General features: G+C 44.3%; 1 protein-coding gene and 1 long non-coding RNA gene across 19 annotated transcripts in view; one reads left to right on the forward strand and one right to left on the reverse strand.

The window, feature by feature from the left end:
* The window catches only part of LOC132670341 (uncharacterized), a 28,864-nt gene extending 8,366 nt beyond the window's left edge, over positions 1–20,498 (reverse strand). Inside the window, exon 1 of the long non-coding RNA XR_013555958.2 lies at positions 20,210–20,498. This is a non-coding gene — a long non-coding RNA (uncharacterized LOC132670341). The remainder of the gene's footprint in view (positions 1–20,209) is intronic.
* Positions 20,499–20,504: 6 nt separating this feature from the next.
* The window catches only part of WDR20 (WD repeat domain 20), a 65,964-nt gene continuing 63,768 nt past the window's right edge, over positions 20,505–22,700 (forward strand). For 8 of the 18 annotated variants that reach the window (XR_009606610.2, XR_009606609.3, XR_009606614.3 and 5 more), the window contains exon 1: positions 20,509–20,816. Coding sequence is in view for 10 of the 18 variants with exons in the window: in XM_060620778.2 (XP_060476761.2) it covers positions 20,568–20,816 (249 nt within the window). In the remaining 8 variants the exon portion in view is untranslated. Of the gene's footprint in view, positions 20,817–22,700 lie in introns of all 18 variants that reach the window. The other 10 variants (XR_009606615.3, XM_060620791.3, XM_081795998.1 and 7 more) reach the window with 7 other exon arrangements.

A 22,700-nucleotide genomic window follows, 5' to 3' on the forward strand; every position in this document is an offset into this window, starting at 1 on the left:
TTTAAATGTTTATTTTGAGAGAGTGTAAGCAGGGGGAGGGACAGAGAGAGAGGGAGAGAGAAAATCCCAAGCAGGCTCCACGCTGATGACGTGGGGCTCGATCTCATGATATTATGATCTGAGCTGAAACCAAGAGTCCGATGCTTAACTGACTGAGCCACCCAGGTGCCCCCAGATACTTTTAAATTACCAATAGATGCTACTGACTTCCTGTTACGGTAGATGCAGATTTAGCTCTTTTACCACTTACAACCCCAACCATTACATGCCTCCCTTTTTGGATAACTTCCAGTTATTCTGTCAGTAATTGCCTTGCATTTATGTTTGCATTGTTTTGTTTCATATGAACATTTTTCCTAAAATCTCCAACAGATCCTTCAAATACCTATCAATGTAACATTTTCAGAACACTTAAATGCAACGGATCACCTATTAATTTCCTAGACCCCTCCTTTTCACAGCCTTCCATCCTTCTCCAACCTAGGCCTGTTGCACATCCTGGCGATTCCTTTTGCTGCTCTTCTCAGTTAGGATCCTTACTTCCTAGATCCCATGTCTTCTTCTTTCTTGCTTTAGCTCGTGGTTTTGCAGAAGTACATTCTCTGGGGCACATGGCAACTCTGGGCAAGGATGCTGGCGGTTGTGTCAGCTGGTGCAGCTGTTCTGGAGAGCCATCTGGCAGTTTCAATCAAATGAAGACTCTGTGAACCTTCTGACCTAGCAATCTTGCTCCTGCGCACATATAAAGGCAAATGCTCACAGGGGTCCATACGAGGACATGTACGAGGATGGTTGCTGAAGTACTGTTTATGTATTTGTGTGCATAAAGATTTCTGCAGATAACTGTATACCTTGCCACTCCTTAATAGCAGTCTTTTTGGTTGATGCTGTTGGATTTTCTAAGTACTTGATCATATCATCAACAAATAGCAAAAGTTTTACTTTTTTCCCGATTTTTATACATCTGATTTCTTCCTCTTGTCTGATTGCTTTGGTTAATACTTTCAGTACAATATTAAATGGTGGTAGAGATGGAAATTCTGGTCTTGTCCTGACTTTAGTAGGACAATGGGCATTTCATTTAAATTTTATTACACAAATGGATTTCATTTTTACTTTTTTTTATTTTTTATTTTTATTTATTTATTTTTAAATGTTTATTTATTTTTGAGACAGAGAGAGACAGAGCATGAACGGGGGAGGGTCAGAGAGAGAGGGAGACACAGAATCTGAAACAGGCTCCAGGCTCTGAGCGGTCAGCACAGAGCCTGATGCGGGGCTCGAACCCACAAACCGCGAGATCATGACCTGAGCCGAAGTCGGATGCTTAACCGACTGAGCCACCCAGGCGCCCCTACTTTTTTTTTTAAATGTAAATCCTATACCCAATGTGGGGCTTGAACTCATGACCTCAATATCAAGTCATATGCTCTACCAACTGATCCAGCCAGGTGCCTTTCATTATGATTGTATTTTTAAGTTTCTTTTTAAATTGTGGAATGATTCCTACATACATATAAACATACAAAAGAGTGTATATAAAATACATACGTATGATTAAAAAGAAGAATAAAGCCAATACCAGTGTCCCATCACTCAGGCTAAGAAACAGCATTCCTAGAGGTGTCTGGGTGGCCCAGCCAGTTGAGCTTCCCACTCTCGATTTCAGCTCAGGTCATGATCCCACGGTTCGTGAGTTCAGACCTCACATCTGGCTCTGCACTGACAGTGCAGAGCCTGCTTGGGATTCTCTCTCCGCCCCCTGCGTGTGCCCTTTCTCCCTCAAAATAAATTAAAAAACCCCAAAACGTTACTAGGTCTTGGGAGCTCCCTAAGGTCTAGGTCTTAGCTCTCCCTAAGGTAGCTATCATCTTGTCTCTTGTGTTACCATTTTGTATTAGATGGGGGGTAGGGTGGAGATAAAGTGCTGTAGCAAAGATATTCAAAGATATTGCATTAGGAAATGAAGTGTTTCTTTTTCACATTTAGACTGATGTGAACAGGCCAGGTTGGTGGGGCAGCTCCTGCTCTGAGCGGTCATACTGTCTGTGTGGCGGACGCTGTGTCATTGGCACTTCTGGGTGGCAGCCAGCAGTAAAGGGAAAGAAAAATTACGGGAAAGGCACCCTAGAGTTTTAGACCCACACCCAGAAGGAGCACATCACTTCTACTTAGGCTCATAAACAAGACTTTTGTCGTACAGCCGTCCACATGCTGCTCAATTACAACTCTGTAACCAGGGGAGATGGGGAGAATGGGTTTTGGTAGACAAAACCCATCACTCATTCCTTTGATTTCCTTTGTAGTTTTACCACCTTTGTGTGTACCTTAACAGGATCTTTCAGTAAACAAAACAAAAAACTAAATGGCAAGCACGTATCTACTTGTGTTAAGGGAAAGGCAACATTACCACTATCCAAATGAAGGCTTCCAGGAAAATATAACTAGAGGGCTACATCATAGTCTGGCTTCTGCTTCCCTAACTGCTTACAGGACCCCTTCTGGGTAGGATCAGTGGGCAATGGTGCAGAAGAGTTCACACAGCAGGCCCAAGACCGCCCTCCTTAGAAAGGTCTATTTGCTTGCAAGGTTGGCCCATGGCTGGTATCTGGAACTTGGATCTTAGAAGTGTTCCATCATTCTCTAAATGGGAAGAGTAGCCCTTCGTGCAAAAACTGTGCAAATGTAGTTTTTACGTTGAACACCTGCTTTCCTTCTGGGACTGTGAAAGTTTGGTATATGCCTGTATGACTGGCCTCCAATAAAAACCCTTGGTGCTAAGTCTCTAATGGATTATCACAAATTTGTTGCGGGAGGAATTAAGCATGTCCTGGGTGACTCCACTTGGAAGACTCCGGGCTCATACCTGATTTCCTCTAGACTTTGCCCATGGCCTTTTCCTTCACTGATTTTGTGTCCATTCACTGTAATAAAGCAAAACCTTGAGTATGACTATGCGCTGAGTTCTGTGAGTCCTCCTGGCAAATCACTGAACTTGGGGGTGGTCTTGGGGAACGTGTGCAGCAAGGTTATGAAACCTGGGAAACAAAGGGGTCACCACAGTTGGAGCGTTTGACTGGACTGTGTGTCTCTTAGGGACAGTAGCAAGACGAGTGGGATCTGCTGTACTTTCCGCTCCTTAGTTCATTCTGCTACTCCTGCTCAGGAGTAGGTCAGAGTAGAATTATTTCTACGGTGTGAAATGAAGGCTCTTAGTTAATGCTGGTGGCAGGGAATGGAAGGGAGGGCAGGAAATTCATTAGTAGAGGGTCCAGGCAAACCGAGTACAGATGAGGATCTGGGCCAGGACAACCAGGGCACTCTGTCCCTAGACAAAATGGTACGACAATGGCAGTGGGCATTGGCACCTGCTCCAATCTGAACTGGCTGCCCATTACAGCTGATGCACAACTATTATCACCATCTTCCTAGGGGTCCCCTATGTCTTTCCCTCTTGCTTCTGTACTGCTTGCCTTTCTTGTTTTGGTGGAGCATATCCTCTCATGCCTTCCTGGGAAAGGGTGCATGGAGGATAAACTGTTTGAGACCTTACATGTCCAAGATCATGAACAATCCACTTGATTGATGGCTTTAGTTATAGGCTGGAAGAGACTTTCCCTCAGAATTTTGGAATTATCTCTCCACTGTTCTCTTTCATTCAACAAATTTTTATTGAGAACCTAAGGCATGCCTGGCAGTGCTCTAAGCACTTGGGATACATCTGTGAACAACAGAGACTAAGATACAGAGAGACAGAGTCAAAGGGCTTATATTCTAGGTGGAGTTCTGGCTTTTGGTGTAGTTGCTGAGAAGTCTGAAGCCATTCTGATTTCTGATCCTTTGTGAGGTTTTCTCTCTCTGCCAGCTCGTGGGATCTTCTCTTTATTCCAAGTGTTCAAAGAGTTCACAACGTTGTGCCTCGTATGCATTTATTTTCATCCACTTTGCTGGGTACTTGGTGGGCTCATTTGCCCTGTAAATCCGTGTCCTTCCGTTCCAGACATTTTTCTTGAACATTCTGTAGATGATTTCCTCCTCCGGTGTTTGGATGCTGGACCTCTCAGGGTGGCACTCTTTCTATCTCCTTCTCCTAGGATTTATCTGGTTGCTCTTCCTGGGAGACTTTCTCAATTTTCCTTTTCAACCCTTCTAGTGTTTTTATTTCTGCTATCTACATTTTTAATATCTAAGAAGTTTTATTTTCTTAAAAAAATTTTTTTTTAGTGTTTACTTTTGAAGGAGAGAGACACAGACACGTGGTGGGGCAGGGGCAGACACAGAATCCGAAATGGCTTCAGGCTCTGAGCTGTCAGCAGAGCCCAACATGGGGCTCAAACTCACGGACCCCAAGATCATGACCTGAGCGGAAGTCGGGCACTTAGAAGACTGAGCCACCCAGGTGCCCCGAAGTTTTTTTTATTTTCTAAAGTTTCTTATAAAAATGTCCTGTTTGTTTCATAGATGTAATATGTACTTATCTGAGAATGTCAGCATGTTTTAAAATTTTCATCTTCTTGCCTGTTTTTTCCAACACTGCTCCCCCCCCCCCAACCTCCTGCTCCCCGTTCATTTGCTTTGATCTCCAAAACTCATGTTTAGAAGCTTTTCTCTGATGTCTGGATAATCATTGGTTGCCTGCTTATGATTAAGAGCCAGGGACTAAAAAACATTTTTGGAAGATCTGAGCATATGCTTTTTAGGACTTTGAGACTTTGGGGTCACTGTAGGGTATTTTGTATGGGCCATTTGTTGGGCAAACTCTTATGCCGGTATCTTGGGAGTTGTCAGACTCTCCAGAAAAGAATCTTTTAAAATTTCTGCATGGAGAGTAAGATTTAGTTTTCAGTGCCGGCTTAGTGAGGAAAACAGGATGAGGACCCCAGCATTCAGTAATCACATGCTCTCTCTTAATCCCCATTTTCAAGATACTACTTGTGACCTTAATTTAGCCTAGTATCCCCTGTATAGAAACTCTTTTGTTTTGCCTTTTCCAGAAAATAAAGGGTTAGATATCTGCAAGGATGAGAAATCTAGATTTCTGAGGATAAACTCCAAGAAGTGGAGTTGCTGGATTCAAGAGTACATACATTTTCTTTTCTTTAAAAAATTTTTTTTAACGTTTATTTATTTTTGAGACCGAGAGAGACAGAGCATGAACAGGGGAGGGGCAGAGAGAGAGGGAGACACAGAATCGGAAACAGGCTCCAGGCTCTGAGCTGTCAGCACAGAGCCCGACGCGGGGCTCGAACTCACAGACCGTGAGATCATGACCTGAGCCGAAGTCGGCCGCTTAACCGACCGAACCACCCAGACGCCCATACGTTTTATTTTCTTAATGTCCATTTATTTTTGAGAGACAGCAAGAGAGCGTGAGCAGAGTAGGGGCAAAGAGAGAGGGGAACAGAGGATCCAAAGTGGGCTGACAGAGAGCTGGATGCAGGGCTCGAACTCACGAACCACGAGATCATGACCCAAGCTGAAATCACACGCTTAATGGACTGAGCCAGCCAGAAGCCCCAAGAGTGCATACATTTTAGATTTGTTTTAATCGCTGGCAAATTATTCTTTATTGAGCTTGTATCATATATACCACCACCAGCAATATATGAGAGTATGTTTCCTCATACCTGGTAGTCACCAAACCTCTTGACTTTGAAAAAAGGTGGGAGATATTTTATCTGTTATCTTAATTTACATTTTTCTGAAGTGTGAGATTGAGCATCTTTTCATGGTTGAGAGACATGTTTCCATTTTTTTCCCTCTTAAGTGTTTGCTCACATAACCTTTGCCCATTGCATTAACTGATTTGTAGGAGCTCTTCACTTTTTCCCAGTTTCTTGTTTGTTGAATTTGCTTATAGTGGTTTATTGGAAAGGAAAACTGTTTTTTTTTTTTTTTTTTTTTTAAACAAAGCTCTTTTATTTTCCATGCAAAGGTGAGTCAGAGAATTTACATAAAGGTGCGAGATGGGCAGCCGAGCAGGGAGCAGAGAGCTTCCAGCGTGTGGCTTGGGTGATGCTGCCATGGGAGCAGGGCCAGGGCCCCCTCCATCCACCGGCTGCCTACAGCCTCCTGCTTTCCCTGACAGGGGAGAGCCAGGGAGGCAGCCCCAGCCTCCACTGTGCCTGCCCTTCCCGAACTGCCCCACTAGCAAGGCTTTGGGCCTGGCCTGAGCTTCATCATGGCTGAGTTTGGGGGTATTAGAAACACGGGGAGAAGTAGAAGAAAATGGCCTGCGCTGAAACACACATTCCTTTGTTTGCTTTGTTTGTTATTGTTTTGTTTTAGAGGGAAAGGTCCCTGGAAGGTCCTTGAGGGGGACCAAAATGCCATCGTGGTAGTAGGGACTGTAGCATCTGCAAGTATTGAGGAAGGAAAATATTCTTCAGTGTGGTCAAACTTATTCTATGGCTTCCGCACCCTGCGTCTTATTGAGATAGACTTTCTTCTACATTCCAAGATTATTAAAAATGTCTCCCGGGGCGCCTGGGTGGCTCAGTCAGTTAAGTGTCTGACTTCGGCTCAGGTCATGACCTCACAGTATGTGAGTCCAAGCCCCGCGTCGGGCTCTGTGCTGACAGCTCAGAGCCCGGAGCCTGCTTTGGATTCTTGTGTCTCCCTCTCTCTCTGCCCCCCACCTGCTTGCTCACTCGCTCACTCTTTCTCTCAAAAATAAACAAAACATTAAAAAAAACTTAAAAAAAGAAGTCTCCCCCTTATTGGTCCTATTTTCTTTTTTTGTATTTTAATTTTTCATCCATTTGGATTTTTTCCCTCAGATGGCTACCCAGTTGTCCTAATCCTATTTATTAAACATTCATCTTTTACTTACACATTTTAAATAACATCAAAATAATGACAGGGGCCCTTGGGTAGCTCAGTCGGTTGAGCGTCTGACTCTTGACTTTGGCTCAGGTCATGATCTCAATGAATTCGAGCCCTGCTTTGGGCTCCGTGCTAACAGTGTGGAGCCTGCTAGGGAGTCTCATTCTCTTAAAATAAATACTTTAGGAAAAGAAACAACTTATGTACAAAATTCTTGTATATTTAGGTTTATTTCTGAAATTCTTGTTCTGTTGACCTATTCACGTGCCTGCACCACACGACTTATTGTATTTTCTTTTTAATACTTAATAGAGTGGATTCCCCATTTATTCTTTTTAGAATTTTCAGAGCTTTGTTTTTTATTTTTTCCACTTGAACTCTGATACGATCTTGCCTGTTTTCCAAACATGGTTTGGAATTTAATGGAGTCACATTAAATTTATAGGTTAATTTAGGAAGAATACATTCATGATGTTGAGTCTTTCTATTCGAGAACATGGTGTGCTGTTCCACTTGTTTAGTTGTTCTTCTGAGTCCTTGTGTAGTATTTTAAAGTTTTTACTATCATGATCTTACAGTTCTTACTGAATATATTCCTTGATGTTTTATCTTATTCATGGCTATTGTAAATGGAGCCTTCCATATACTAGTTGTAGCTTGTACATATAAAATATATGCAAATTCTCTTACTGTTTGAAGTTTCTCCATTCATTCTATTCCACTTTCTATGCAAACAATATCATTTGCAAATAATAATTTTACCTTTTTTCCCCAATTGGCATATTTTGCATATCTAAAATTCATTTTATGTTTATTTTTGAGAGAGAGAGAGAGAGAGAAAGAGATGGAGAGAATGAGTGGGGGAGGGGCAGAGAGAGATGGGGACAGAGGATCCAAAGGGGACTCTGTGCTGACAGCAGAGAGCCTGATGTGGGGCTGGAACTCAAACTGTGAGATCATGACCTGAACCGAAGTCAGATGCTTAACCGACTGAGCCACCCAGGTGCCCCTAAAATTCACGTTCGATATCCTTTTTGCCGATAGCATCTGTATGATATTTCTTAGGGCCGCTGTAACAAAGTACCACAAAGTTGGTGCCTTAAAACAGATGTTTAAGGCCTCACGGTTCTGGCAGCCAGGGGTCTGGAGTGACGGTGTCCGCAGGGCCATGCTCTGAAACTTCCTGTCTTTTCCTGCTTCTGGCAGTGTGCTGGCAACTCTGGGTGTTCCCTGGCTTGCAGCAGCAGCACTTTTGTCACCACCTGTGTCACCTGGTGTCCCCTCCCCCCAACCAGGAGTCTTGTGTGTCCTTTTCCTTCCTTTTTTTTTTTTTTTTTAATTTTATTTGAGAGAGACAGAGACAGCGAAAGTGGTGCAGGGGCAGAGAGAGAGGGGGAGACAGAGAATCCCAAGGAGGCTCCGTGCTATCAGTGCAGAGCCCGATGTGGGGCTTGAACTCACCAAACTGTGGGATCATGACCTAAGCCAAAACCAAGAGTTGGATGCTTAACTGACTGAGCCACCCAGGTACCCCTATCTTTTTCCTCCTCCTCCTTTTTTTTTTTTTTTTTAACATTTTAATTTATTTTTGAGACCGAGAGAGACAGAGTGTGAATGGGGGAGGGGCAGAGAGAAGGAGACACAGAATCCGAAGCAGGCTCTGGGCTCTAAGCAAGCTGTCAGCATAGAGCCTGATGTGGGGCTTGAACTCACAAGCTGTGAGATCATGACCTGAGCCAAAGTCGGACGCTTAACTGACCGAGCCACCCAGGTGCCTCTCTTTTTCCTTCTTATTAGGATGTCAGTCATAATGGATTCAGGGCCTACCTTAAAAACATCATCTTAATTTAAATACATTTGCAATGATGGTATTTCAAAATAAGATCATATTTAACAGAACCAGGGGTTAGAACATTAACATATCCTTGTGTGTGTGTTGGGGGGGGGGGGGGTGGTCACAAGCCAATCGCAGCATTGAACTGTTTTCCTCTTTATTCACTGTGAAGACTGAAGTTTATAGTAGGAGTCCATGGATTGTTTTGATGAAGTGTCTTATCAAAACCTAAAAGTTCATATATAAAATATGGCAGGTATATGCATTTGGGTTGAGGAATGGGGTTCAAAGCTTTCATGGGTTTTTGTAGTGGGTCTGTTATCCCCTAAAAACTTAAAGAATTGTTTATGAAGACCAAAAAAATAGTATTACATTAAGTCCATTTGGAAAAATTTATAGGTCTATTAGCTTTGTTAGAATGTGGATAATCATGGAGGTCATCCAAATTTAGCAACTTTTGATTACCATATATATGGTATATATATGGTGTATATGGTGTATTGCTGTTTAAAAAGAGATTTTATATATACTTTGTCTTTTGAGCCTTTACATGTCATGTATAGAACACCATAATTTCCAGCACAATACATTCTGGGAAGTTACTCTCCAAAATTAAAAAGTGAGTCCTATAGTCAGTTCTCAAACTCTGGGCTTAACAAAACCCTATAGGTACAGGAGCCCCCCTTATCCACGGGAGATACATTCTAAGACCCTCAGTGCATGCCTGAAACCACAGAGAGTACTGAACCCTACATATACTGTTTTTTTCCTATACATACATACCTATGATAAGGCTTAATTATTACAAATCAGGCACAGTGAGAGATTAACAATGACAAAACAGAGCACTATAATGAAATAGTACTGTAATAAAACATGTGAAACTGGTCTCTCTCAAAATACCTTATGTATTGCACTCATCCTTCCTCTTTCGGGTGAGATGTGAGGAGATAAAATCCCCATGTGATGAGATGAAGTGAGGTTAATAACGTAGGCATTGTGATGTAGCATGAGGCCGCTACTGACCTTCCGACAACAGTCAGGAGGAGGCTCATGTGCTGTGGAACCCCAGTTAACCATGGGTAACTGAAACTCTGGAGGCAGAACCATGGGTACCACTGTATATGGAAGTGTTAACTTCTCACAAATGAACTCCCACGTACTCTTTCCATGTCAGTATGTATGGCCTTATGCATTTTTTTTTTAACAACTGCAATGTACAGAATTTCCATAATTTATCTAATTCTTTATTGATGAGTATTTAGGCAATTTCCAATTTTTCACTATTAAGCGGAACAATGCTTCGTGCAAATCCTTGTGTACATAAACTTTGTACATTTGTGAGGATAGATTCCTAAGAATTGGAGTCGTTAAGTCAATGGAACTACAATACATATTTTGACAGTCATTCACAAACTGCCCTCCAAATATCAATTTACATTCCTGTCAATCCTTCTTAATACTTCTATAAACACCAAAAACTGTGGCGATACTATCAATTTTATACTGATAATTGCTATTTTCCAACGTGATAGTAAAAAGTTTTAATTTGTGTATCTTTCGTAAGAAAAGTTAAGCATCCCGGAGTGGGGAAGTTCTTTCTAGGCAGGACAGGAAACTCAGAAGTCAGAAATAAAAAGCCCGAAAAATGCAACTTTTGTGAGCTGCTTGCTAGGCCCTTTGTCTGTTTTTTTTCCACTGGGTTAGGTTTCCTTTCTAACTGATTTAAAGAAGTATTTTCAAGTTTAGGGATTTTGTGCACTTGCCATATGTGTTACAAATCTTTTTTCCAAGTCTGTTGTCTTTTTGAATGGTATTTTGTACCATGCAAATTACAGAATAAAAATATCCTTCGGCTTATTTGTTTGGGGCTATGTCTAGAAAAGCCTTCCCTATTTCAAGATCACAAATATACTTATTCAAGTAGCTTCTTTTTAGATTCTTACGGGTAATTCTTTTATATTTAAATCTTTGATCCATCTGGAGTTTATTTTGGAATAAGGAGAGAAGTAGGAACCTCGATTTCTTCTATTACAAACGGCTAGTTGGTTGTTCCAATACCTTTTATTAAATTAACCCTGTCATCTTTACCGTATGCCCATTCTTATCGGGGTCGAATTCTGTACTCCATTACACTGCATTCGTGTTTTCGCTAAGGAGGCTTTAGAATACATTTTAATGTTTGGGAGGCAAGTCCTCCCCCAATATTACTTTTTTTCCCCCTGAATTTCCAATGATTCTCAATATCTTATTCTGCCAAATGAAATTTAGAATAGTTTTGACTGGTTCTAAAGGAAATTCTGTTTAGATTTGGACTGCATTCAATTTGCACATTAATTCCGAAAGAGCTGGCATTTTTACAGTGTTGTGTCTTCTCACCCAAAAACAAGGTGTTTCATTTAATTATTTCAGTTTCTTTACAGGTTTTGTAGGATTTTTTCAAGTAGTTTCTGAAAACTTTCTAAGTATATTCAGAGACACTGTGCAACCCGACCCCAGGGGGCACCGTCCACACTGCTGTCAATGAGACTAAAGACCCCCAGTTGTCTGTATGATGGGTACGAGCAACTGTAAGGTTAGTCCTGTATTTTAGAGTGTCATTGTGAGTGACAGGAGTTTTGTCATATTTAACAATGATGAGTTTAAATAGAACTTTTGGTATATCTAAATTTGTTACTATTGTCACATGACAAAGTTTGCATATTAATTTTATAACCTGCTACCCTGTTACACTTATTGTTTAATAAGAGATTTTCAGTTGATCCTCTTAGGTTTTCCAATATATAGTCCTAGATAAATTATGGTAATTTCACTTTGAACTTTTTCCTAGTGCACTGGCTAGCACATTCAGCACAATAATAATGGAATCATGAGGAGAACTCATGTCATGTCTTTTGGCTTTAAGTCCAATGCTCTTTTCTGGGTTCATATTCTATCCACTAAACAGTCCTGAGCACCAATGACCTTTCATGATCTTTTCTTACCCCAACAAGCAGATCTAGAGCTGCAATATTCAGTTGATAATTCTTATGCAAAATTCTCCAGCAAATTCAATATTCTAGCCTACTAAATTGAAACGTGACTCTTAAAGATAATTCTCCAAGAATACGTTTTGGTTTGGGGGGGATGGGGGGCTTTGCAGAGAAGAAAACAGACTGAGCTAGGGCTAAGGCGGTGACTGAAAAATGCGCCTGCTCAATAGGTATTTACTTGAAAGCGAAATACATAAAGTAAGCAAGGGGCTGAACTACCCCCTGCCCCACCCCCAATAGGAACTAGAAGCAGAACTATCTGGAAGTACAAGTGACGTGACCCTAAAGCAAAGTTTCACCTCAGGGCTAAGGTATGAGAAAAAGCACGAACGGGCATGTTTTCAAGTATGTGAACTGCGATCATGTGTAGCTAACAATCTAGTGAGATGAGACAGCCATGTAACAAATGTCATCATAAAGTTAAGTATTAACGTGAGTGCTAAAAGTTAGAGAATGTTTCTCAAAGGTGACTCGTTCACTTGGCAACTACGTAGAATACCTCTTGAATGCCAGTACCCAACCTAGAAACAAAATGCTGAACGAAAAGAAGGGATCCCCGTTCTCAGAGAGCTTAAAGTCCACCGGCAGAGGCGGATGTGACTTAAATACACAAGTCTCGCAAAGGAAATGACAAAGCTGAGAAGATACACGGTGACATAGCCCAGAGCTGGGGTGTCAGCCAAAGCCCTTCTGAGAAAGCAGCCTTCCAGCTGGACTCTGAGGGATAACCAGGCAGAGTACAGGGCCCGGCAGGCAGAGGCAATCCGCTGGGTAAGGCTTAAAGGACGAGGCAGCAGTCTGGCCCTTGTGACGCGCACAGGTGAAAGGGACTGTGCAAAGGCACAGAAGCGCAGGCGCGACAGGTATGAGGAACCACAAGTGCCGCACCTCGGTTAGGGAACGTGCGGAAACAGAAACGCCAGGAAGAGAAAGAGAAAACCCCACAAAGATATCAGCAAGGAGGAAGAGGAGAAAACTAGGACTTCAACTCAGTACATGTTGAGCATCTGCTATGTGGCTCATGATACAATAGGGGATTCTTCCAGTTCCAAAGAGTAAAGACTGGGTCCTCCTGTTAGTAACTCTGTCTAGCTGGGTTCGTAACAGAAACATTCTTCTTTGAAGATAATCTTTCAGAGAACACTCCCTACCCCGTCCTAGACTAGATCTTTTCAGTATCGTAAACTGTATTCTACTTTCCCAAACAGTAACTACTAAAGTGGAATCTGAATTGTTAACAAACGCATCTTCCTTTCTGTCACAGGCCCCCAACTGCTACGTCACTGAAACCTGTGCTTTACTGGGTCTGTCTCAACAGTCCCAAAATGTCGACAAGAGGTCTCCAGGGGGGTGACCGAGAAGTACATCCTAATCATGTATAAGCGGCATGTTAATTTTTTCTCTTTACACAGAGTACACCAACTTCTTTTTTTGCCCCAAACCTCCTTTTCTCTCTTTCCTGCTTAAGGTTCTCAGAAAAAGTCAGAAACTATAAATGAGGTTATTAAACTTGAATGTCCTTGCTCTAATCTCTAAAGAGATAAAATCCACCATGTTTACTGGGCTGCTTGGAAAGTCTGTAACTGAAGCTCTAACTGGAAAAGCTTCACAATGAAAAACAAAGCTCCACAAGCTCTAGCTACAAAAAGCGATGTCCTCATTTGGGTGCAGTGCTAAGAATACTCTAAGTAATAATCCCACTGGTTCTATGCCTGGGAGTAACAGAACGTCACAGCCTCCTGACAAACGACGCTTTCGTTTTCTTCCTATATTGCTTCTTTTGTCACTATGCTATAGAATTTCTTTTATTCCTACGGGATGGAACCCACTTTTGAGTCTTATCCCCAGGGTCTGAGACAATTAAAACCGCACACGTGGAGCCGTGTTTACGAGGGGATGGGAGACAGCTGTGCATCTTTTAAGGCTGGGGCTGGAGACGGGCGATAGAGGTGTTTCCAATCAGAGAAACACCACCGCCAAACTCTCGGGCAGAACAGACCCCCAGGCCCTCTTTGCTGCTACTGTTTTTGCTCAGCTTCACAGTTTACGCCGCACGGAAGGAGGCAGTGGAGCAGTGCAGTGGGAGAGCTTGTCCGGGAGACAGGGTAGGACACTGCTGGAGGGTGGCGTCCGGAGGAGATAAGAGGGACCGAGTACAAGAACATGTGGAGAAATTCGTTTGGGAAAGAGATACTTCTTCCTTTGATCCTTGAAGAGCAAGAATAGATTCAGATAGAGATAAAAATGCAGGTTGAACTTGGAAACTGAGGGAGGTTCATGCCTTATGGCAGAGCTTCTCAAACTTTCTGGGTATTCAGAACCCTAATAGCTCTGTTTATTAGATGTTCGAACAATCTAGAAGTATTTGTTTCTAGTGATGTAGCAGTTTGAAAAATAAAGTGGGCACTGTATAGTCTGTTCTGGTTTTAGTTTAACAGCACATACAATTCACCCATTTATAAAGTGTATAAATCAGTGGTTTTTAGTATATTCAGGATTGTGCCGCTATCACCTCAGACAGTATTGAAACACTGGGGAGCCTGGGTGGCTCAGTCGGTTAAGCATCTGACTTCGGCTCAGATCATGATCTCGTGGTTTGCGGGTTCAAGCCCTGCACCAGCTGTGTGGACAGCTCGTAGCCTGGAGTCTGCTTCGGATTCTGTGTCTCCCTCTCTCTCTGCCCCTTCCCTGCTTTCTCTCTCTCTCTCTCTCTCTCTCTCAAAAAACAAACATTAAAAAAAAGAACATTTTCATCACCCCAAAAAGAAACCCCATACCCATTACCAGTCACTCTTTCTCCCTCACCCTCCCCTCCTCTAGGCAACCACTAACCCATTTTCTGTCTCTATAGACATTTCATATAAATGGAATCATGGCTACGTCTGCCTTCTTTCGCTCGGCACACTTTTTCAAGGTTTGTCCATTTTACAGCATGCATCAGTATTTTATTCCTTCTTATGGCTGAATGCTTCGTTGCATAGGTATACCACATTTTGTTTATACGGTCATCAGTTAGTGGACATTTGCTTTTTGGCTATTATGGCTGATGCTTCAACAAATACTCATGTACAAGTTTTTGTGTGGACATGTTTTCACTTCTCTTGAGTATATACCTAAGAGTGGGATTGCTGGGTCATATGGTAAACTTTTGAGGAATGCCAGACTATTTTCTAAGGTGCCTGCACTGTTTTTACATTCCTACCAGCAGTATATGAGGCTTTGAATTTCTCCACATATTTACCGCTTTTTATTATGTGTCTTTTAAACTATCACAGTGGATGCAAAGTGGGATCAGACTGTGGTTTCTATTTGCATTTCTGTTGAGTATCTTTTCATGTTTATGAATGGCTTACTGGCCATTTGTATATCTTTGGAGAAATATTCAGGTCCTTTGTCCATTTTAAAATTAGATTATTTGCTCTCTGAATTGTAGGAAATCTATGTATACAAATACCTTATCAGATACATGATTTGCAAATATTTTCTCCCAGTCTGTGGGTTTTTTCTTTAAAAAAATTTTTTTTTTAACATTTATTTTTGAGAGAGAGAGGCAGAGCAGAAGTGGAGAAGGGGGCAGAGAGAAAGGGAGACAGGGAATCCGAAGAAGACTCCAGACTCTGAGCTGTCAGCACAGAGCTGGATGTGGGGCTCAAACTCATGAACTGTGAGATCATGACCTGAACCGAAGTTAGACACTTAACTGACTGAGCTACCCAGGTGCCCCTAGTTTTTCTAGTTTTGAGTTAAAAGAAAAAAAATACATGTTTGCTCCACTTGAATTGCTATTCTTCCCCTTTTAGTACAGTTTAGAAACTAGTATGTTGTTATTTTATTTATTTATTTTTTTTAATGTTGATTCATTTTTGAGAGACAGAGAGAGAGAGAGAGACAGAGCACAAACAGGGGTGGGGCAGAGAGAGTGAGACACGGAATCCAAAGCACGCTCCAGGCTCTGAGCTGTCAGCCCAGAGCCCAATGTGGGGCTCGAACCCATGAACCGTGAGATCATGACCTGAGCTGAAATCAGACGCTTAACTGAATGAGCCACCCAGGCACTCCAGTATGTTGTTATTTTATTCCAAGATGTTTCTCTTATAAGACCTGAATTCAAATTTTATTTCTGCTAGCTACCTAGCTCTACGGTAGTAACTTGGACGAGTCATTTCATTACTCTCTCAGTTTTCATACTTGTAAGAAGAGGATAAATAGTACCTACTTTATAAGGTTATGCGTGAAAATGACAGCATGTATAAGTACTTAGCATAATGCCCAGACTCCCACAAAATGGGATTTGAAGACTTTAAAAGATCTTTGAAGAGCACTTTTATTTCAAGATATGTGTGAAATATTAAGTACTGTATTACTTCATGATGATTACTGAATAAAGACTAAGATGCTTTGTGCAAATCAATTTATACCAAATCATATCCTAATTTAGTAATCCTGACTGTGTGTCAGTTTTACCATTCTGCAAATCTGAGGCTTTAGAAAGTAAGCTGGCATGTGAAGGATACTATGTTAAGTGATGTTTTCCAAATTTGTCTTCAAGTCCCATAATGGTCTTACAAGAAAATACCGAGTCATAATGTAGTAAGAGAGTAAGTTCAACCAATAAGATAAATTGGAGATTGGTTACTTTACATGAGTCAGTAAAGGGTTAAATGTGGTTCCTAAAGACACCTGTGCATGCTTATTTCTTTTTATTTTTTTTAAAATTTTTTTTTAATGTTTATTTATTTTTGAGACAGAGACCGAGCATGAACGGGGGGAGGGTCAGAGAGAGAGGGAGACACAGAATCTGAAGCAGGCTCCAGGCTCTGAGCTGTCAGCACAGAGCCCGACGCGGGGCTCGAACTCATGGACCGTGAGATCATGACCTGAGCTGAAGTCGGACGCCCAACCGACTGAGCCACCCAGGCGCCCCTGCTTATTTCTTTTTAAAGAGTCACTGCGGCAACCACTCATTCTCCTCAAAGTTTAATTTTTTAAAATGTTTATTTATTTTTGAGACAGCATAAGTGGGGGAGGGGCAGAGAGAGGGGGAGACACAGAATCTGAAACAGGCTCCAGGCTCCGAGCTGTCAGCACAGAGCCCAACGCAGGGCTCGAACCCATGAAGAGCGAGATCGTGACCAGAAGTCGGACACTTAACTGACTGAGCCACCCAGGCGCCCCTTCTCATTCTCCTCAAAGTTTAAAAAACAAACATGCTTTTCAGAATTTTCATGGATTAAATCTCTGAATCTGAAAAACAATGATATATTGGACCTAAAGTGAATATTCTGTCTGTATTAAGTTGCATGCACCTGCGCACACACACAAAAGCCATGCTTTAAGACATCAACAAATACTCCTCCTCTTCCTCCACACCCACCGTACCTCCAGGTCTGTCCCAATGTTCACACTCACTGTCTTGGTGATGGGACCCAGGCTTTAAATACCACCTTTCAGCTAATGACTGCCAAATGCATGCCAGCAGCTCAGACTTGTCTCCACACTTGATTATTCAATTGCCTCCTAGACACTTCCCTCAAAGGCTTAGCAGACATACCCGACACGTCCAAAATTGAACTCCCGAGCTTCTGCTAGAAACCTGCTCCTCTACAGTCTTCTCGTTTCAGTTAATGGCATTTCCACTCTCCGGTTGCTTATGTTTACCTTGGAGTCATTCTGGACTCCTTCCATTTCTTCCACAGATCCCATCTGCTCTGTTGGGAAATCCTACTGGCTTTACCTTCAGAATCTATCTAGGATCCTCTAATCTCTCTGAATCTCAACTGCTATCATCCCTAGTCCAAGCTTCCACTGTCCTTGGCCTGGATTACTACAATTAGACTCCAAAGTGACCTCCCCCTTCCAGTCTTGCTTCCCTTGGTCTAAGCAAATGGATTTTTTTTTTTAATTTTTTTTTTTTTAACATTTATTTATTTTTGAGACAGAAAGAGACAGAGCATGAACGGGGGAGGGGCAGAGAGAGAGGGAGACACAGAATCGGAAGCAGGCTCCAGGCTCTGAGCCATCAGCCCAGAGCCCGACGTGGGGCTCGAACTCACGGACCGCGAGATCGTGACCTGAGCTGAAGTCGGACACCCAACCGACTGAGCCACCCAGGTGCCCCTGGATTTTTTTTTTTTTTTTTTTTAAGAGACAGTGAGAGCGAGCATGCACACGCTCAGAGAAGGGGCAGAGAGAGAGAGAGAGAGAGAGAGAGAGAGAGAGAATCCCAAGCAGACTCCATGCTGTCAGCACAAAGCCTGACGTGGGCTTGAACACACAAACCGTGAGATCATGACCTGAGCTGAAGTTGGACGACCAACCGACTGAGCCACCCAGGTGCCCCTGTGGCTTTTAGGCTTGGAAAGGCTTGACGATGAGACTTAACTAGTTCTTGAAGAACAGAGTATGAAGAAGAAAGGAAGGGCTTTCTAAGCAAGAGAGAGAGCTATGGGTGAAGGCAGAAGTTTGACTGCAGTGGGGGAATTAATGTAATACTAAAAATAGGCTATGAATTGCGTGGTGTATGGCTTAATATGGTTGGTGCAAGTCGCTGACACGAGAACATAACATCTAAAGCATTGTTTCAGGAAAATTTGGTAGCTGTTTATAAATGGAGAAAAGTTGAGAAAAATGTAAAACTGGGAAATCATTCATGAAGCCGTTATATAATAATTCCAGTTTGAGGAAATGCAAAGGGAACCGACAAAGTTTGGGGACGGAGGAATCCGAGGCACCAACCCATTCAGAAATGCCAGGCTTGAAAGTGAAAATGAGAAATGAACTTTATTTAGGTCAGGCCCACTTATATAAATCTGGGTGTTATTTATTGAATCCTTCAGCGTGTGTGGGGGCAACTACAAGAGGAAAAAAAATGCTAAGAATAGAGATTATCCAAAGGCTCTGAATGGGACAAAGGGGGACAGCCTATTATTACTGTGACAATAAAATATGTCACATAAAACCTTATCGAATAAAACCTTATAGCATAAAACCTTAATCGAATACCTGAGGCATACAGGTATTATGATTAACTGAGGTTAACTGTGGTTAATTGAAGGCTAATGAGATTTTTCTGGTCTTAATTTTTGCTTGCCGAGTTTCTTTTTTCCCCTCTAAAAAGTATGTCTTATTCCCCCTCAAAAACTAGGGAACATAGCTGAATTATTTTTAGAGGATTCAGGATGTCCCCATCCCTCAAGGTGATCATCATAAATACATATTTTTAATACAAAATCACAGTTATAGGAAATTGGGATAAATCCACGGTGACCACAGTGCTTATCCTGGTATTTTAAAAGACTCTTGACATTTATTTGCCTTTCAGAGAAAGGCAGATAATATCAAAACAATTACAACCCAAACTTTCAGCTATTTTAGGGATCTCTTACTAAACAAGCAGGATTTTGCTCCAGTGTGTTTTTTTGTTTTTTGGTTTTTTTTGCCAACACGTACGAAGGACACAGGATGTTAGTGTCAAATCTATTACATCATGGCAGTTTCCACTGCCATCGCCTTGCGTTGTAACAGATGCTTGCGATTCAGGCTCCCTTACTGCAGAACGTCCCTTCATGCACTAATTTTGCGACCCTCCAGCTCTGATTTGAATTTAAAGAAACACTTCATTCTTGGTGTATCAAATGTTGGCTTCCGACCCCCCGGAATTCTCCCGGGAAGTTTCTGTCGCTTTAGAAACTTTCATATTCCAGCGCAACATGCCAAGAAACGCAGGTATACGGCAGCGACCGTGGAAGGCTCCCCACGTGTGCCTGCCCTCCCACATCCGGGCCTCGCACGGTGTGTGCACACAATCACGCCGAGGTCACAATCTCGCAGATCCCACTTGAGCCTTTCCTGTTTTCCTTTTTAATCAATGGTCTCTAACTTTCTTAAAAGCTCTTGCTAAGCTATCGAGCAAGTCAAGTGACTCCGGCTTCGATTCGGTCCCTGGCTCGGAAAGCCCCTGCCCGGCCCGGCCCTCCCCTCCCCCTGTTCTCTAAACACCCGCTGAAGACAAACTCCAGAAACAGAAGTGTCTATACAACCTCTTCTCCTTAAAATTAGCCAGTGCTCTCCACAGGCAGGTACCCAGATACCGGCCTTGCAAATACACCCGCGGCGCGTACGCCCGCCCAGGGCGCTCTCCCCCTGCCCGCCTAAAGGAAGGTGGGGAAGCTGGAAACCGAGCCACGGCGCTATCTTCTCGGAAACTGACTCCGGGAGGTGCACAGGGGCGTCCCGAGGGCCGTGCGGGGGGCCGAGGGCAGGCCCTGGGGGAAGGGCCCCCCCCCAGCCTCGGGGCGTCCCCGCACCCCCCCCTCCCCCGGCCAGAGAGTCGGGGCTCCCGCGCCTTGCTCCCGGCACCCCACGTGCGGAGCCCGCCTGGGGCGGCGGCCGCGGCGGCTCCCTCCCTCCGCTGTCCCGGGTCCCGGGTCCCCTCAGGGCATGGCCGGAGACGGCTGAGGAGGTCGCCCCAGTTCACCTCGGCGCTCCCGGCCGCAGCCCCGCCGCGGCATCGGCTTACCGGCTCAGCCCCGGGGGGAGGCGGAGGGGGAGGCGGAGGCGGCGGCACGGCTAGCACGACCTCCAGTCCTAGCCTCCCTCACCTGCGCGACAGCGGAACCGGCCGGGGGCCTCGCCAGGGGGAGGGGCCTCCGGACGCCCAGGCGCGCCTAGCGCGCCAGGTGAGCACGCCTGCGCAGTCCGGCCGTAAACAAGCCCGCCCCTGCCCCTCGGCCGGCCTCCGCGGGGCCGGCTCGCGGGTGGGAGGGGCCAGGAGGAAGAGGCGGGGGAGGGGGGGGTAAAGAGCGAGAGCCCAGCACGGCGCCTGCGCGGTGGGCGTGATCCGGGCACTTAGGGCAGGATGAACGCTGCTTTCCAAGATGGCGACGGAGGGAGGTGGGAAGGAGATGAACGAGATTAAGACCCAATTCACCACTCGGGAAGGTCTGTACAAGCTGCTGCCGCACTCGGAGTACAGCCGGCCCAACCGGGTGCCCTTCAACTCGCAGGGATCCAACCCCGTCCGCGTCTCCTTCGTAAACCTCAACGACCAGTCTGGCAACGGCGACCGCCTCTGCTTCAATGTGGGCCGGGAGCTCTACTTCTATATCTACAAGGGGGTCCGCAAGGTACCGACCCGGGCGTCACCGGGGCCCGCCAGGGGCGTGGGCGGAGGCCAGGAGCAGGGCGGTGACAGCGGGGCCCAGGGTGACCGATAGGGGTGGCGGTCGCTCTTACTTTTGAGTGGGCCGGTAACTCCACTGGGGTGCTCCTGAGGAAGGGGGATTCACGAATAAGGAAGGTGGTGTTTCAGAGGGGTGGAGGCGGCGGAAAGGGGCCGTGGGGCACGGGGTTCCGCCTGGGAGGCCCCAGAAGGGGACAGTTGCTTTCTCTCTGGCAGGGTCCGTCAGGCTCTGACACTGCCAGGGAGCGGGCCTGCGAGTCCCCGGAAGAGGTGGGGTGGCCGTCTTGTCTGCTTAGACTGCCTCGCCTCCCGGGAGTTGTGTGTCTCGCTCTGGGCTAGAGAATGGGGGCGCGGGGCGGCTGGGGAAGGTCTGGAAGGCGGAATCCGGGCGGCAGCGGAGGGCTTGAGACTAGGTCGGAAAGGACCTGCTCGGCACTAAGGGCTACTCCACCTGCTACCGACCGCACTGACACTTCCTAGGAGCCTCTGCTGGTGTTAAGACTCTTTCCGAAAACATCAGAAGGAGGACGGCTGTCACTTTCTCCGCCGGGGCGCCTTCTCCCGAGAGATTGTTAAAGAGGGTCATCTTGGCCCTTATGGTACGGGAAAGACTGAGTACTACAGTTGGGAGGTCGAAATGATGTTTTCATCAACCAGGATGGTTCATGGGTGTTCTGTGTGAGCGTGCCCAGATTGTTCTTGTCCAGCAAGTCAGACTATGTCCCAAAGAGGGAGGGATATGCCTTAAAAGCTACTTTACAAGAATCACTTTTTTTCTTGACGGGCGACTTCACATTAATTTTGTGAAGCATGTAATCATCCTTTAAAAAGATCTCTTCAAAAGGAGCAACTTTATTAGAGCCTTTCCTTTATTGGCTGTGTTCTCACTGAGAACTGCTTACCTTTGAGATTTGTGGTCTTTGACTTGGCTTTTGGGAGAATAAGGACACTGATGCGTCCTGCAGCACGTAGGCATGGATAAAGGTGATAACAGATTAATTTTTAAGTGTTTGGTTAGCGTGAAAGCAAATCGTACACACTGAAGAGTGGACGTTCTCTAAGATGTAATGTATCCAGAAGCAGTAAGTTTGCTTGGTTTCTCAAGACCTAGGGAAAGGAGGGTGGTGTCCTGTTGTAGCCAGTTTTCTCATTTGGTCAGGGTGCATCTTTTTGGTTAGCGTTTGTGATGTGTTCTCCTGTGTTTGAGGTTTGGTATTGCTGAAGGTAAATCGCTTGACTTCATTTTTTCTCTTTTGGAATTGAGAAAGCGTCAAGTAGTTAGTAGTCTAGGAGCTAAACTTTTAGGCTCGCTCTCAACTTTTTTGCTGACTTGTTGGATGACCTTGGATGAGTTCTTTAACTTCTATCCGCACCTCTTTAAAAAGAGAACATGGCAGTACTCACATTGTAATTTATACTATAACCGTAATGAACTTTAAAGCCTGAAACCCTCAGCAGGTGTAAAATATAGTTAAAATGAGCATTAAGAGTAATGTCAGGGGCACCTGGGTGGCTCAGTTGGTTGAGTGTCTGACTTGAGCTCAGGTCATGATCTCATGGTTCATGAGTTTGAGCCGCACGTCGGGCCAGAGCCTGCTTGGAATTCTCTGTCTTCCTCTCTGGCTTGCCCCCGTGTGCGCTCTCTCTCTCCCTCTCTCTCCCTCTTTCTCCCTCTTTCTCCCTCTCTCTCCCTCTCTGTCTCTCTCTCTCTCTCTCTCTCTCTCTCTCTCTCAGTAAATAAATAAATAAATAAATAAATGTTTTGGGTTTTTTTTTTTTTTTTAACTGTCAAATGGGAAGCTGCTATCTTGACATTGATACTAGGACT

This window comes from Panthera onca, chromosome B3 (assembly GCF_046562875.1).
Source record: "Panthera onca isolate mPanOnc1 chromosome B3, mPanOnc1 haplotype 2, whole genome shotgun sequence".
Taxonomy (NCBI): Eukaryota; Metazoa; Chordata; class Mammalia; order Carnivora; family Felidae; genus Panthera; species Panthera onca.